General features: G+C 47.5%; 6 protein-coding genes across 6 annotated transcripts; all 6 read left to right on the top strand.

The window, feature by feature from the left end:
- Window positions 1–1,275: 1,275 nt before the first annotated feature.
- Window positions 1,276–3,873, top strand: FOXG_04943 (uncharacterized protein). Its single transcript, XM_018383001.1, has 5 exons — window positions 1,276–1,965; window positions 2,017–2,213; window positions 2,266–2,395; window positions 2,448–2,822; window positions 2,890–3,873. Exons 1-5 carry the CDS (start codon window positions 1,498–1,500, stop codon window positions 3,685–3,687), a joined length of 1,968 nt encoding a protein of 655 aa, XP_018239844.1. The 5' UTR covers window positions 1,276–1,497; the 3' UTR covers window positions 3,688–3,873.
- A 1,005-nt stretch (window positions 3,874–4,878) lies between these two features.
- Window positions 4,879–5,316, top strand: FOXG_18943 (uncharacterized protein; the record flags this gene model as incomplete). The annotated part of the gene is made up of 1 exon (XM_018399094.1): window positions 4,879–5,316. One exon carries the CDS (start codon window positions 4,879–4,881, stop codon window positions 5,314–5,316), a length of 438 nt encoding a protein of 145 aa, XP_018239845.1.
- Window positions 5,317–5,861: 545 nt separating this feature from the next.
- On the top strand, window positions 5,862–6,599 carry FOXG_04944 (uncharacterized protein; the record flags this gene model as incomplete). The annotated part of the gene is made up of 1 exon (XM_018383002.1): window positions 5,862–6,599. The coding sequence occupies one exon, from the start codon at window positions 5,862–5,864 to the stop codon at window positions 6,597–6,599; it is 738 nt and encodes a 245-aa protein (XP_018239846.1).
- A 385-nt stretch (window positions 6,600–6,984) lies between these two features.
- FOXG_04945 (uncharacterized protein) lies at window positions 6,985–8,033 on the top strand. Its single transcript, XM_018383003.1, has 2 exons — window positions 6,985–7,349; window positions 7,403–8,033. Exons 1-2 carry the CDS (start codon window positions 7,118–7,120, stop codon window positions 7,990–7,992), a joined length of 822 nt encoding a protein of 273 aa, XP_018239847.1. The 5' UTR covers window positions 6,985–7,117; the 3' UTR covers window positions 7,993–8,033.
- A 477-nt stretch (window positions 8,034–8,510) lies between these two features.
- Window positions 8,511–10,658, top strand: FOXG_04946 (uncharacterized protein). The gene is made up of 5 exons (XM_018383004.1): window positions 8,511–8,925; window positions 8,978–9,153; window positions 9,211–9,398; window positions 9,451–10,055; window positions 10,108–10,658. Exons 1-5 carry the CDS (start codon window positions 8,699–8,701, stop codon window positions 10,487–10,489), a joined length of 1,578 nt encoding a protein of 525 aa, XP_018239848.1. The 5' UTR covers window positions 8,511–8,698; the 3' UTR covers window positions 10,490–10,658.
- A 613-nt stretch (window positions 10,659–11,271) lies between these two features.
- FOXG_04947 (uncharacterized protein) lies at window positions 11,272–14,469 on the top strand. The gene is made up of 2 exons (XM_018383005.1): window positions 11,272–13,385; window positions 13,440–14,469. The coding sequence occupies exons 1-2, from the start codon at window positions 11,589–11,591 to the stop codon at window positions 14,280–14,282; spliced, it is 2,640 nt and encodes an 879-aa protein (XP_018239849.1). The 5' UTR covers window positions 11,272–11,588; the 3' UTR covers window positions 14,283–14,469.
- Window positions 14,470–15,020: the final 551 nt, after the last annotated feature.

Genomic DNA, 15,020 nt, shown 5'->3' on the forward strand with positions numbered 1-15,020 from the left:
AGTGATACAACTCCATTTGTATGCAGCGCTCAGATAGTTAGAGCTTGGCTCGGGGCCAGGAACACTTTTGCTTCCCAGTGTGCGGTTTAAAAGATTCGCGATCAATGTCCACAACTTCCCCGAAGCCAAGCAAACAACATGCAAATTGAAAGATTTGACATTCATCTGATCAAAGGCTCAGACCTTGGCGCAATGACAAGCCCGGCCAAGTCAACAGGCAACAGAATTAAAGATTGGGTCTTCTCCATACCAAGAAGTTCTTGTGGAATGTGCCTTGCACTTTGGGGTAAATTGGGTCGGGTCCACATATCTCAGCTACTGGTCAGCCAGTCCCAGTATTCGATGATCGATTCAGTTTATTTGGACCACAACGGGTGATCCGAGTGGTACACAGGTCACCAAGTATGAGAAGTTGAGCAGCCAAGTTGCCAATGCTTGGTAGCTCCGAGGTATGTAGTCAATCTCAACGCCGCCAATCAAGCTCACCAAGAACTTAGCGGAGGTCAAGATAAGCTTGTCCTTAGCAAACCACCAACGCTGGCCATATCTGGCTCAAATCCACGTGCTCAATATCCGGGGTAAGCGAAAAACACCCAAACCTCACAGTCATCAACAAAAACTTGCTCTTGGGACGATTCAAGAATTGACGTCAAGTGCAATGTTTGGCCGACAGACTGTGACGCACGCCCAGACTAGCGCCAAGTCACCCTTGTCGTGGGAGGGTCGCCCATTTAAGCTTAATCGAGACGGCTTACCGGGGTCCTTACGCCGATGATCGTTCTTGGGGGAGACATAACGGGCTTGGCAGACGATTTAACGTCGGCGGCTTGGAGCAGGTTTGTGTGAGACTCTTTTGGCTTCATTTTTGAGTTTGCGGAGGATAACCGCTGATTGACTTCGGGCAGAACTCAATCGACAATTCTCCGACTCTGTGTCACGGTAACGATACGGACGAGAGCACCCCTGCTTGTAAAAGAACAACAAATCTGATACAATGAAGCGGCCTTAATTGGAGAAACCACGACGTGAAAATAGGCATGCCGTCAGATTGTAACTTCAACTCCCGTTACATCCAACGCGTCATCATCACCCAGTCTCCCCTTGAAGGATTCGAGAGGCAGCAGCAAAGAGATATCTCACTTCATCTCACCTCTTGGACAACGTCATAAAATGGGCTGCCGAGACAGGGATACACCGAGCTTTGAGCCGCACACAGCCAAAGAACCCGACGATCATCTTGGCAGCCTCCACTCCTCCATCCTCAAACTTCTTTGAACGTTTGCTCATCGTGTGGAGTAAGTCGTCTCGAATCCTTTCCAAAGAGCCATATAATAATTGGGCCGTCCCCAGCTTCTGCGACTCTATTGCATCCAAAGTATTCTCTTGACAGAATCCGGGGCCCCAACTTCTCCCCAGACTCAGTTGCCAGTGACATTATCACCCTCTTGAGTGGCCTGCTTCTCATCTGCTGTCTTGCTTCTTCTAGACAAGCACACGATGCCTCTGCCAAGAGCCGACAGCGAGGCTCCGCCCGCCTACGACACGGATCACATTGGCCCCAACAACGACAGCCACCGCAACTCCAGTAGCAATGGTACTTTTGTCAATGATAATGAGGGCGTTGGCTTCGGCCAGCGAAGAGTCTCCAAGGCAACTCTTCTACGCAACCCTCTGGCTGGCATGACTCGGGAAGAGGTCCTGGCTGACGTTGACGCTTTTGTCGAGTCCAAGGGCCTCACCGAGCACCGCGAGGATTTCCGAAAGGGGGCTCTCGTTGCTCAAGTCAACAACACACCCGGTGGCTTTGAGAAAATCGAGATTCTTTCCGAAGATGAGAAGGCGACCTTGAGAAAGGAAGAGACTTCTCGATGGCATCAGCCTTTTGCCTTGTACTTTCTCTGTACCCTCTGCGCCGGATCTGCTATTGTTCAGGGCATGGATCAAACCACCGTAAACGGCGCGCAGGTATGTAAAACTGCTTTGTATGCCACTGGCGGGTGTATCTAACGATCATAGGAATTCTACTTTAAAGAATTCGACATTACAAATGAATGGATGCAAGGTTTGACCAATGGTGCTCCTTACCTTTGCTCTGCCGTCATCGGTTGCTGGACCAGTCCGATTCTCAACAAGTATACTGGCCGTCGAGGAACCATCTTCATCTCTTGCGCTATCTCCACAATCACTGGTTTCTGGATGGCTTGCACCACCTCGTAAGTCTTCTGAGCCTGTCCCGAGGCTTGGGATCTCGCTGACATCTGCCAGTCTTGGTAACTTCTTGGCTGCTCGTTTCATGCTTGGCTTTGCCGTTGGCGCCAAGTCTAGCACGACACCCGTCTACTCTGCCGAATCCACACCGAAGAACATTCGTGGAGCCCTAACTATGATGTGGCAGGTGAGAATACCCTCAATAGTGTTGAAGGTTCATAGTCTAATCAACCTTCCAGATGTGGACTGCTTTCGGTATCGCCCTTGGCTTTATCGTATGCGTTGCTTTCCAAAATGTCACCATAATCGGCGGCCCGAACTCTCCATGGCGCTGGATGATGGCTTCAACCTCTATCCCTCCGCTGATTGTCATGCTTCAAGTGTACTTCTGCCCCGAATCTCCCCGCTGGTACATGGAACGCGGCCGATTTGACAAGGCTCTCCGATCCGTCAAGAAGCTTCGCTTCTCCCCTGTCCAAGCTACTCGTGATATGTACTACGCCTACAAGCTGCTCGAGATTGAGCGTGGTGAGCGAGAAGGCCGAAACCTGCTCAAGGAATTCTTCACTGTACGCCGTAACAGACGTGCTGCTCAGAGTGCCTGGTTCTGCATGGTAAGATATCTAACCCCAACATGAGCCCCAACCCTCTGATTTAGAATTTTGCTAATATTGTCGAAAGTTCATGCAACAATTCTGTGGCGTAAATGTGATCGCATATTACTCTACTTCCATTTTCACCGATGCCAACTACAGCCTTTCTGAAGCCCTCCTCGTCTCCATGGGTGGCGGCATCATCAACTTCCTCTTCGCCATCCCTGCAATTTACACCATTGATACCTTTGGACGCAGAAATCTCCTTCTGGTTACCTTCCCTCTCATGGCAGCATGCCTCTTCTTCACTGGTGGAGTATTCCAACTTAGCGACGAACCTCGTGACCCCAAGATCGCCACCATTACTTTGGGCCTTTATCTCTTCATGGCGGTCTATTCTCCTGGTCTTGGACCTGTGCCTTTCACCTACAGCGCTGAGGCTTTCCCTCTCCATATCCGAGACATCGGTATGGCCTCCAGTACAGCTATCACCTGGGGCTTCAACTTCATCATCAGTCTCACCTGGCCAGCTCTACGAAGAGCCTTCTCTAATACTGGTGCCTTCAGCTGGTACGGTGCTTGGAATATTTTTGGTTGGATCTTCTGCTACTTCCTCCTTCCTGAGACTAAGAACTTGACTCTTGAGGAACTTGACAACGTTTTTGGTGTCTCCAACAGAGAGCATGCTTCATACTACTGGAGAAAGCTGCCCTGGTACCTCAAGAAGTATATCCTGCGCAAGGATATTGCTCCTTTCCCTCCCCTGTATGAGTTTGCTGCCAATGACGGACATTATCCCCATGAGAAGCCTGATACGAGCCATATTGAGGGTAACAACGCTGTCGGAGGCACTCAGGATAAGGAACTGTTCCCCGGGCCCCGATGAACCACTTAATCATGAGGCGTCTGGATGAGGAGGAATGATATTTTGAATGAACATTATGTATTAGTTATAAAGTAAATGCTTGGCATTTAGTCAAGAGTGGGTAGTGTCGTGGTTTTTAATGTACATTAGGAGTTAAGTGTATTTGTCTGGAGGAACAATATGAAGTAATGAACTTGATCATATGAGATGAAGGCCATGTTGCAGTACTAGAGTGATTATTTCATACGAAGTGTCGAAGTCAAGTCTCTTGAAAGGGGTCAATGTTTCAGAATTCAATACAAGCCACCACATACATCATAGGCTTGAATGCGCAGCTGAAGTGGTATCCAGCACCCAATGACGGGTTTTATATCACAGCCTGATCAGTGTTGAGAGTGCGTGATTGGTTTGGAGAGCTGCATAAATCCACCTTGACACCACCTTCTACACCACTGCAGTAAGACGGGCTTGCATTATGGCAAATGAAACAATGAGTTAGAGGACTTGAACAGCAGGGAGTTAAAAATAGCATGGACTAGAAGAGTGGTAATGGCTCTTTTGTATTAAATCAGGCTCTCGCACTTCTAGCTTCGGTATTTAATTCTCTATCTGTCCTCTACCTGCTGACCTGGAGCGAAAAGCTTCGTATGGCTACTTCAATGAGACAATTGTTACTCAGTTGCGACACAGAGCGTGATACAGAGCAAGATTTACCAAGGGAGCCCTTATCGCAGAAAGGCTCAACTTGGCGAGGGATATTCGGCTACATACAATCAGGCGAATCATCAGTAACCAAGGCATTCAAAGACGCCTTTTATGATCTGACCTCCTTTGGAAAACCTCACAAAAATGATCGACGATTCGAATTGAGTCTCATCCGACAGGTTCTATGGGTCGGTTCCTGGAACTTATCTGTCCTCGGCTTGCTCATCTATTTATGTCTGTTGCCACTGGACTTCAGCGACGAAGAAAGCCCCTGCCAGCCAGATGGAGAGTTTCGGTTCGGTGAGATAGATCGGCGTGGTAGTTTTGATTGGTGGGCGCCTAGGGGATTCTTTTAGATTACGCTTGGCTTTGGTCGACTTAGTTTTGGGACCGCAAAACTTATTGACGTTATATGGGACTTGGTAAGTGCCCGCGGCGAAGGCTAGACCTGATGATTATGCGATTAACATAGAGTTATAGGTTGTTGGTCGAGGGGGCCAAACACTCATGGCTCTCGTATCATGGCGAGTGTTTGTCGAATATCTCCAACTCTCTCTTATTACAAAGCCGGCGGCTTATAGCACAGTGTGGCTTATCAGGTTCCAGAAAGACAACTCCGCGCTCGCAAGCTGGAAACTGGCCTCTGGCTTCTTCAAGGTTGGCCTCGCATCCAAAAAGGTCATGTGCTTCATGATTTGGACAGCATTACTCATTCTTGCTTTCCCGACATTTGCCAGTTCAGTGACCGGTTATACGCCGTACAATAAGGCTTGCGTTAACGGCACTACTGGAAAACTCATCCAGTTTCCGGCAATCGCCCCTATCGCTTATGTGATACGAGATAGGGATAGAGTAGATGATCTTCACAAGGACTATCCCGTGTTATGGAAAGGCAGTAAGGCGATTTACCAGGCACATAGTCAAGTACGCAAGCTTACAAGTTAGACTCAACAATGACTTCCAGGTCTTCTGCGGAGCTTTTTGACACGTGTGATGGGTGGGAAGACGTGAATAACACACAGGCTGACTGCCAGCTGCAGAGAGACGTCTCACAATGTATGCACCCACAAGTCTGTTTGGTCAGGGTATTGAATATTGACTACTCGCTAGATGTTCAGCTCTATGGATTTGATGGAAAGGGTGGTCACGAAACAAAGCACGGCCAGAAAACCTATTTCCGTAACAAAACACTGGACTGGCCACCCCTCAACGTCAAGGCGTTCTATCTCCCCACCCCATTTTACTGGAACTGGACGGCCAACTTTACCGGCATGGCCTCTTCAACCCCTCTTAACCCTTATCGAGACAGTTCAGAATTGACATTTCTGGTTGAGGATGAGGTATACAATGTGAAAGATGTCCAAGCTGAAGGAATATGTCAACCAATAAAGAGTGGAGTATGTTCATAGCATTGTGATCCCACCAAAAGCTGACACGCATAGGAGTCTGTCGAATATCAATGGGGCTTTTCTTTTCTTCAGTTATTCGTCATGACTGTTCTTCTTCATTCATGGAGTATTGGCCTTGTTGTGTTATGGACGACCGCACACTTGACGCTAAAACGAAATAATATCGCAGCATCGCCTGAAGGCTGGAAGAGTCTTCTCAAAATGACGGACGGAATCAAAGAACAATTGATGTCTGCTGGCATGATTTGGGAAAACCTCAGTGACAAAGAACTGCAAGGCGAGATTCAGCTACTTCTCACAGGGGGGCCAGTCCCTATATCGTCGGAGGAATCTCATCCAGATAAACCCCTACCTCAAGGACATTTCAGTCTATGGCGATGGATGTGGAAGCACAAATTGCGTCTTCTAGAAGGTATCTTCTTTATTGTTTTCACTTGCCTGGAAAATACTCTTCGTTCTGATGGACTATACTACCACTTCGACAAAGGGGTTTTCTGTATGGTGGTCGTTTTGTACACCACTGCAAGCATGATCATCGCCTGTGCCCTTGGAGCGACATATCGGCAGAGGCTACTAATCCTGTTGGCAAGCATTGTTTTATGCTTCCCCTTCTTGATGTACGATGCCACGGATCGCAATCTTATCTTGCCTGGGTTCTGTTTGGGAGCATGGCCTGCCTTTTTTCTTGGTTCTTCGCCCGGAAGTCGTGCTGTCTTATTTATCATTTCTGTTCTTTGTAATTACGTTGGTGTTCTTGACTTCTTTATCTCTGCATTTAAAAGTCGGCGACCTTACTATTATCATTATCGAGAACAATAAGTCAGCAGACTAGGAGGCAACATGGCTTCTCTTCCTACGCGTAGGAGGCTAGTTTCGAGAGTTTCGAAAGTCATTTACCGCCTCAGGATATCCTTACTAGCCTCTGATCCTTCTGAAGCTTAAACCCAACTCACCACGTTAAAAATACGGGAATAAGTCCCTGAACACGCTGTTTTGTAGAATGTTGAACTTCTATTGGCTTACTCAACGGTTTATCAAAAGTCAAGTGCGTCATTACCTGCACCTAAATCCAACGCCCATAAACTATCATGGTTGTTCATTGGCTTATTCGTTGCTTACTCATCCGTCTTCACCTCGCATCGAGTTCTGGGCCTAACATCGTGGTATCGTGCTGTCTAGGGAGGCTGGCTAGTGGGACAAGGGTCTATAATCTGACAAACATGAGATATTCTGTTAAGAACTGCATTGAGGCGCAGCATGAGATGTTTTATCTCTTTCCTTCCCCTCTTGCAGTACTTTCTCAGATATTTTGAGCCTCAAGCTGAGCTGTTGTTACGATGCTTGGCCTTTTACCAGCTTGTGTTGCGGTTATAGCTTTTGCGGGCCATGTGCAGTGTAGTTCCGACTTCATTACACCCGAATTATCGAGTGCACCGTGGTCCGAGAATCAAGTTTATGAAGTTGACGACGAATTTGAAATCAAATGGGAAACCGATCATAAAGGCTGCAATCTCTTCCTATGGCAGGACTATCCGAAATTGGCGGTGGAATGGTACAGCAAATTGCTAGGTAAATATGATCGATATTCCTGTCTGGTCCCCAATTGGCTAACCAGAGTCAAGAAAACACAACTGAGACTTCGCACGTTTGGAACGCAAGTTCGAGCGGTTTCTCTCAAGAGTCTGAAGACATTGTCTTTCACTTTGCTCTGTACTCATCGGACAAGGATATCCCGCTCGCAAATTCCGGATCCTTCAATATCTCAGGAACAAATTCTTCAAAGCTCAAAGCAACATCTGTATCAAATTCAATACCAGCTTCGACATTGTCTCAAGCACCAGAAACCTCGACGGGTTCACCGGAGACAACACATCACTCAGCAACAAAGTCCGAAAATGACCCAGGATTATCGACGGCAGCATTGGTTGGAATTTCAGTTGGCGTCACAGTAGCGGGGCTTTTAATTTCTGGGGGCGTAGGCCTGTGTCTATGGAGACGCTTCACGCGTAAACGGACGACGGAGCGAGTGGATAGCATCGAGAAATCCGATTTTACAAAGGCTGAACTGGGCAATGCGCAGATATTACAAATAGGAAGTTCAGAGCTTGATAGCACGAGGGATGCAGCTGAGCTTTGGGATACGCAAAAGCCGGGAGAGCTAGGAGATGAGAACAAGATACGGACGATATACGGACTTCATGAGGCGCCGTAGTTACAATAGAGTACGACAAAATTGAACGAGGTTGATTGAAAGGTATCTTTCTATGGTGTTTCCTTACTTTTACGGATCCTTATGTGCCGTAACATAAACCTAGTATGTCTCACAATGGCACAACGTTAGAAATCAATAGTTATTCCTGTTGAGTCTTTGCACTCTTGCCTGCCTAGGGTCTTAAAAGGTTTGTTTCAACTTTCTTTTTTTGTCTTTGGCAATGGTTTTGGCTTGATGTATCTGGTTGAGAAATCATTAGCTTGGTGTCCCAATCAATCATCTGGGCAAGACATGGCCACCAACATTAAATCATGTCAGTATTCCAAAAAGGCACAAAATGAACTTCAGGACATGCAACCTATGGAAAAATTAAGTCGTGGTATCATATGATCCGTACGATCAATCAGCCAATATTACTCGGTATGAAATGCACCGAATTCCCTCCACTTTCCCGACCAAGGGTGCTTCAATTCAAGCCTCCAGACTTTTCCTCCTCCACAGATCCGAAAACAATCCCAGCTAATGCGGGGAGATCTGTCAATCGTCCGGGGCCCCAGATGCACCATGAGCTTAATTGGTATCGTGCCGGTTGAACCACGGCACTGGATCAGGAGATGGAACTAATTATCATCCTGTCCCTATAAGTAACTCCTGATACCAAGCTTGATCATGATGTTCACACTCAACATCATTGAGCTTCTCAAGAATGTCGAACATTGAACGAACTACGAGCAAGGCTGACTCCATTGGAGTTGACCACAAGGAGACTATCCTAGCTGTTGAGGTTGCGGAGGAGAACAACACAACTGTTTGGAAGCTCCTGAGAGAGAATGTTCGTGTCATCATTTTCACTTGGTTCGCGAACTGTGGTGCATTCCTCTTCGGATATGATGTCCTCGTCCAAGGAGCCATCAATGCCCTCCCTATGTTCTCGTAAGTTGAAAACCTCCAAACCCATATCTGATACAAATGGCTGACCAGGCAGAATCACCTTTGGTTCTCCCTTTGGCGAGACCTTCATCCTTCCAGCCTTGTGGCAAGGTCTTTGGCAGGCTTTTAGCGCAATGGGAATCATGGCTGGCGCAGCAAGCAATGGCTTCCTTCAGGATCGGTTCGGTCGAAAGATCATGTTTGGAGTTGGAGGTCTCATCTCTGCCGTTGGTAAGTCGAGATAGGAAAGCTTTAAATATTGATCCAGTCTAACTTGGGCTTTTCCAGGAACTGCAATTACCTTTGTGTCCGGCAATCCCGAGACGGTCGAACAAAGACGTGGTGTTCTCTTGGTTGGAAAGTTCTTCATTGGCCTGGCTATGGGTATTAGCATGTCGACATGCCAAACATACGTATCTGAGATTTCACCACCCAAGCTTCGAACTATACTTCTCGGCTTTTATCCCTTCATGATCGTGAGTACTACTATCTACCGACATACAGATGACGCTAACAAAACGTTACTAGACTGTTGGTCAGATGATTGCCATTACGGTCGTGTTCAAGGAGGTCGCTACTATGACACACTGGGCTTTCAAGATCCCTTTCGCTTCTCAGTGGGCCTTCTCCGCCTACTCCGTCATCGCAGCCCTAGTCGTCCCCGAAAGCCCTGTATACCTCGCCGGTAAGAACAAAATAGACCAAGCTAGAAAGGCTTTGACTACACTCGGTTGCGGAAATATCGACGAACGAATATCGATCATCGAAGCTACAATTCAACAAGAACAGAGAATGAATACAGAGCAGCCTTCGTTCTCGGAGTGCTTCAAGGGTACCAACTTGCGAAGAACTCGTATTGTTGCTCTGCTCAACACTCTCCAGCAGTTTATGGGAATAACTCTGGTCTCGAACTCTACCTACTTCTTCATCATGGCTGGCATGACCCCGACTTTCTCGCTCACTCTCAACCAGATCGGCGTTGGGTTGAGTATGGTATGTACCCTTGTCTCTTGGGTTATCATGTCCAAGGTTGGCCGAAGGTTTGCTATCCTCGCAAGCTTTCTTGTTGCTGGAGCCATCTTTATTGGTATGGGCGTTGCTGGCTTCTGGCCCCAGAACCAAACAGCATTGAGGTGGGTTGCCCCAAACTACTTTACCACCGTTTTATACTAACAACTGCTATAGATTCATCGGCGTATCTCTTCTTCTAGCTGCTTGCACCGGTAACTTGGGCACAGGATCAGCATATCCCATCGTGGCAGCCGAAGTCCCTTCAACCGTCCTTCGAGCCAAGACTCTTGGTATTGGTTTCTTCGTCAACGCTTTCATGACCTGGGCTTTCGCTCTTTGTGTTCCGTACATGTTCAATGCTGATCAGGGTAACCTGGGAGGCAAGATTGGTTTCGTCTTCTTTGGCTTCTGCGTCATTGGATTCGTTCTTACCTGGATCGAAATCCCCGAGACCAAGAACATTACTTATGCCCAGATCGATTATCTCTTCCAGACTAAGACTCCGGCGCCAAAGTTCAAAGAAAGGTCTACTACTGCTATTACTGAGGAGGCATAATGTTTCAAATTCAACGACCTTAGCAAGGATAGGGAACTTTGAGTGTTAATAGTGCTGATTGATATCTCTGGTGATTTTACACACAGGGTTGCTGCCTTGTTCCATATCGATATGGGGTTCATGATAGCCTGCGTTGATAGCCAAATTCGAATCAAGCATATTCTACAGATGCGCTGATGGTTGTTGTGAAGCGATGTTCCAAGCTTTTAGTCATCGTTGAAGAATGGTTGCTTGAGTTCGGGTAGATGTAAGAAGTATTTGTCTAATGCAACGTGCATGGCTAGCCCAATCTCTTCGAGAAAGTATCGACATACTCTGGTTTGGATCTGGCCACAAAACAGAATGGATTCTTCTCAACCCCAAGTAAAGTTGGATGTAAAATGAATATTTGGAAGAGCTAGAAGCTAACTGTCTAAGGAGGTAAGAAAACTTAGGACCTTCATCCTAACTAATAAAAAGATTTTAGGTAAGTTTAGTATATCTTAGACCTTTAGACCACTTAATTTTGACACTCTAGGTTAATTTCAGTTATCTTCTTGTTTCCCTGGGAGCCTCTTGCAACGGTATGGGTCATTGTGTTTTGTATTCTACAAAATCGTCCTAGATTTCATTATGTCGAGCCAATGCATAATTCCGTTACGTAGTGAGACCCATGTATCATCTACGTAGACTCGTGTATGAGACTCACGAAGCTATAATGAACCGACTTTTACCCATACATTCACCCGCTAGGGATCAAAGTCGATCATCAGACCACTAGATCCTTCATAGCTCGGAGCTGTCGATGCACTCATCAAACTCTAGACCGCTCCAGATCGGTCCCCAACTCCAAAATTGGAAATAATTTCACCTGAGGGGTACATGATGAAGCGAAGTTCAGCCGTAAACCGCACCTAGCGGAACGTCTCCTCATCGGGATGTGGAGGAAGCCAAGTCTAGCCAAGAGCCTCATCGGTTGTCATTGACCCGACGTTAACAAATGACCGAAAGCTGGAGCTGGCGATGATATCGTATCATTACAAAAGCTCTCATCTCGTGAAACTACAATGAGCTGACTGACGCCTTGTCAGGGTTGTCTTCCATTCCAGCCACCATTACAATGGCAAACGTCAAAATTGTTGACGTCAGATTCGAACATTACAGGCCTGGAAATACTCTTGGAATTGACGAGACAAAGCCTCGCATCTCATGGCGCTTTGAAGGGACCCATTCAAGTCTCACGCAGGAAGCATATGAGATTGAACTCACAGAAATCGACCCAAAGTCGCGACAGCCTCATGAGGCAAAAACCTACAAAGTCAAGTCATCGCAAGCGTACCTCGTTCCCTGGCCTAGTGACGAACCACTAGGTTCTCGCCAACGCTATGAGTTTCGAATAAGAGCATACCTTTCCGACGAATATGAACTAACGCCTTGGAGCGATGTTGCATATGTCGAAGCTGGTCTCTTGAACCGACAAGATTGGTCAGGTACCCAGCTCATTTCAGCACCATGGTCCGACGAGCAGGACAAACCCTTGCCTGAAGACTTGTTCCGCAAACAATTCAGCATCACTGGCGGCATTCAGTCCGCAAGGCTGTATATCACCTCTCATGGAGTCTACGAAGCTGAGATCAACGGAAAGAGAGTCGGAGATCATTTTCTTGCGCCTGGATGGACAGTGTATGAGCATCAACTGAGATATCAGACCTTTGATGTGACGGAACTTCTTTCCGATGGCGAGAATTGCATCGGAGCTCGCGTCGCTGAAGGGTGGTTCAAAGGCCGTTTGGGATTTGAGGGTGGAAAGCGTAATATCCATGGAACGCGGACAGCGCTATTTTCTCGACTCGAGATCACAGCAAAGGATGGAACCATCTCGAAAATATCGACAGATGAGACATGGAAAACGACCCAGGGACCGATCCGAATGGCTGAGATTTACGACGGGGAGAAGTACGATACCACTGCTGAAATAGAAGGGTGGTCAGCAGCAGGTTCTGTGTCAGGAGATTGGCACCAAGTCGAAGTTCCACCGCCTTTGTCTGAAGATACAGCACTCGTCGCTGGATCAGCGGAGCCAACTAGAAGGATTGAGATCATCAAGCCAATCTCAAAGATCGACACGCCTTCAGGCAAGTTAGTGCTCGACTTTGGGCAAAATCTGGTTGGCTATCTTCGCATCCGTGTAAACGGCTCAAGAGGCCACAAGATCACCCTCTATCATGCCGAAGTCCTCGAAAACGGTGAGCTTGGAACCAGGCCATTGAGACACTGTGAAGCCAAGGATACCTATACTCTTCGTGGTGAAGGCGAAGAAGTCTATGAGCCTAGGTTCACATTCCATGGCTTCAGATATGCCCAAATCGACAATTGGCCTGGGTCCCAAGACGACATTCTGTATAAAGTGGATGCTGTTGTTTGTCATACCGATATGCAAGAAACAGGCGACTTCCGCTGCTCAGACAGCATGCTCAATCAGCTATGGAGTAACGTCCGTTGGTCAACAAAGGGCAACTTCCTCTCTATACCTACAGATTGCCCTCAGCGGGATGAACGTCTCGGCTGGACCGGCGACATCGCTCTCTTCGCCCCAACAGCGACATTCCTCTATGGATGCCACGGAATCCTGAACGATTGGCTCAAGGGCCTCTACTACGAACAGAAGAAGCGCAATGGTATCCCACCGATGGTCTCCCCTAATACCATCGTGGATGGCCTCTTTGCTCAAGTCCACCCATTTGCGATTTGGCATGATGTCACTGTACTAGCGCCTTGGGCGTTGTGGGAGGAACATGGGGACTCCGAGATTCTGGCTCAGAAGTATGACTCGATGGTGGCGTGGCTGGATGCTGTGCCTATGGACAAGGCAGCTGACAAGGACCATTTGTGGGACTCAAATATGTTCCAGCTAGCTGTAAGTGTTTTCTTCCTTCGCCCGTTGAGGACGCTTTACTGACATGGATACCAGGACTGGCTTGACCCCAGTGCTCCTCCAGACGCTCCTCAGAAGTCAGCGACTGACATGATGCTCGTCGCCAACGCATTTCTGATACACTCATATGACATCATGGTTCGAATTGCAGATATTCTTGGAAACGACTCCTCTATCTACAGGGCAAAAGCAGCTACTGCCAGAGAACAATATGCCAAGCACTATATTTCGGAAACTGGCCGTTTGACATCAGATTCACAGACAGCCTACGCTCTAGTCATTTGCTTCAACTTACTCACCTCGCCTTCCCAGCTGAAGTTGGCAGGCGACCGTCTCGCTGAGATTGTTCAAGCTAATGAATACCGCGTTGGCACCGGCTTCGCAGGAACACCATTCGTCTGCGAAGCTTTGGCAAAAACACAACATATGGATGTTGCATACGGCATGCTTCTGAACAAGAAATGTCCTTCATGGCTATACCCTGTGACAATGGGCGCGACAACAATATGGGAACGTTGGGACAGCATGCTGCCTGATGGCTCGATCAACCCAGGAGACATGACCAGTTTCAATCACTACGCCTATGGTGCAGTGGCTAAGTTCATGGTGGAGCGTGTCGCAGGTCTGAAGCAATTGACACCCGCGTGGACGAGATGTCGAGTAGATCCTTGTGTTGGTGGTGGTATTACATCTGCGAAAGCGTCGCATTCGACACCGCATGGGAAAGTCTTAGTCTCTTGGAAGTTAGTCCAAGGGGGCGAGGTACAAATTGACGTGACTGTACCGCCGTTTACAGAAATGGAGGTCGTGCTTGGAGATAGTGACTCTGACGTTCAAGTCGTTGGACATGGAGAATGGTCTTTCAAGCGATACGTATAGTACAAGACTGACCGAAAATAACACTAAAAGGCCTCTATCAGTTGCAGGCATCAATTAAATCGCATTTTATGTGACTCAGTTGGCCAATTGTTTGCCGACATCGCAGAGACCCGAGGTGATCTGTCGTGAGGGGTTTCCGAAGGATCATCTTGGCAACACGGAAACACATCTCCAAGCCAACTGATTCGATGAGTGACCACGTAAATCTTCAATTGCAACGAAAGGAAATCCACTTCTAAGCTGCTAGAGCCAATGCGTGATGGGTAAGCCCTCCGACCGAAAATTACCTTATAGCAATGAGAAGGTGCTTTCCATCTAAGATCAGCTTCTCTTCCAAACTTCATCTTCAACCTCAACATTTTCACCATGACCTCACTGCCTCAAATGGACGCAATCGAGCCTGCAACAGTTCAGTCTAATCGTGACCTCTCTGATCATGTCGAGAAAACGGCGACTGCCGACTCCGTTGCTGGCTCGGTAGACCAACCAGTTGATCTTGACACCGAAAGCAACAGCGGAGATCCAGAGCTCCAAGATCAATCCCAGCGTCTACCATTCTTCCGACTCATTCTTGCCTACCTCTGTCTATGTTTCTGCTACTTTATCTCATATCTCGACATGAACTCTGTCGCAACATCATTGCCCACTGTATCTGAGGCTCTCGATGCTGGTCCGACTGTTACATGGGTTGGAACATCATACCTTCTCGGCCAACTCTCATTTCAGCCACTTTATGGA

This window comes from Fusarium oxysporum, chromosome 7 (genome assembly GCF_000149955.1).
Source record: "Fusarium oxysporum f. sp. lycopersici 4287 chromosome 7, whole genome shotgun sequence".
Taxonomy (NCBI): Eukaryota; Fungi; Ascomycota; class Sordariomycetes; order Hypocreales; family Nectriaceae; genus Fusarium; species Fusarium oxysporum.

Excerpts from the sequence above, each read along its gene's own strand:
- FOXG_04947 (XM_018383005.1), top strand. The coding sequence starts at position 11,589 with ATGGCAAACGTCAAAATTGTTGACGTCAGATTCGAACATTACAGGCCT. Across the intron at positions 13,386-13,439 it reads CAAATATGTTCCAGCTAGCT|GACTGGCTTGACCCCAGTGC; the intron begins GTAAGTGTTTTC and ends CATGGATACCAG.
- FOXG_04945 (XM_018383003.1), top strand. The coding sequence starts at position 7,118 with ATGCTTGGCCTTTTACCAGCTTGTGTTGCGGTTATAGCTTTTGCGGGC. Across the intron at positions 7,350-7,402 it reads ATGGTACAGCAAATTGCTAG|AAAACACAACTGAGACTTCG; the intron begins GTAAATATGATC and ends ACCAGAGTCAAG.
- FOXG_04946 (XM_018383004.1), top strand. The coding sequence starts at position 8,699 with ATGTCGAACATTGAACGAACTACGAGCAAGGCTGACTCCATTGGAGTT. Across the intron at positions 8,926-8,977 it reads AATGCCCTCCCTATGTTCTC|AATCACCTTTGGTTCTCCCT; the intron begins GTAAGTTGAAAA and ends CTGACCAGGCAG. Across the intron at positions 9,399-9,450 it reads GCTTTTATCCCTTCATGATC|ACTGTTGGTCAGATGATTGC; the intron begins GTGAGTACTACT and ends AAACGTTACTAG.
- FOXG_04943 (XM_018383001.1), top strand. The coding sequence starts at position 1,498 with ATGCCTCTGCCAAGAGCCGACAGCGAGGCTCCGCCCGCCTACGACACG. Across the intron at positions 2,396-2,447 it reads CCCTAACTATGATGTGGCAG|ATGTGGACTGCTTTCGGTAT; the intron begins GTGAGAATACCC and ends TCAACCTTCCAG. Across the intron at positions 2,823-2,889 it reads AGAGTGCCTGGTTCTGCATG|TTCATGCAACAATTCTGTGG; the intron begins GTAAGATATCTA and ends TATTGTCGAAAG.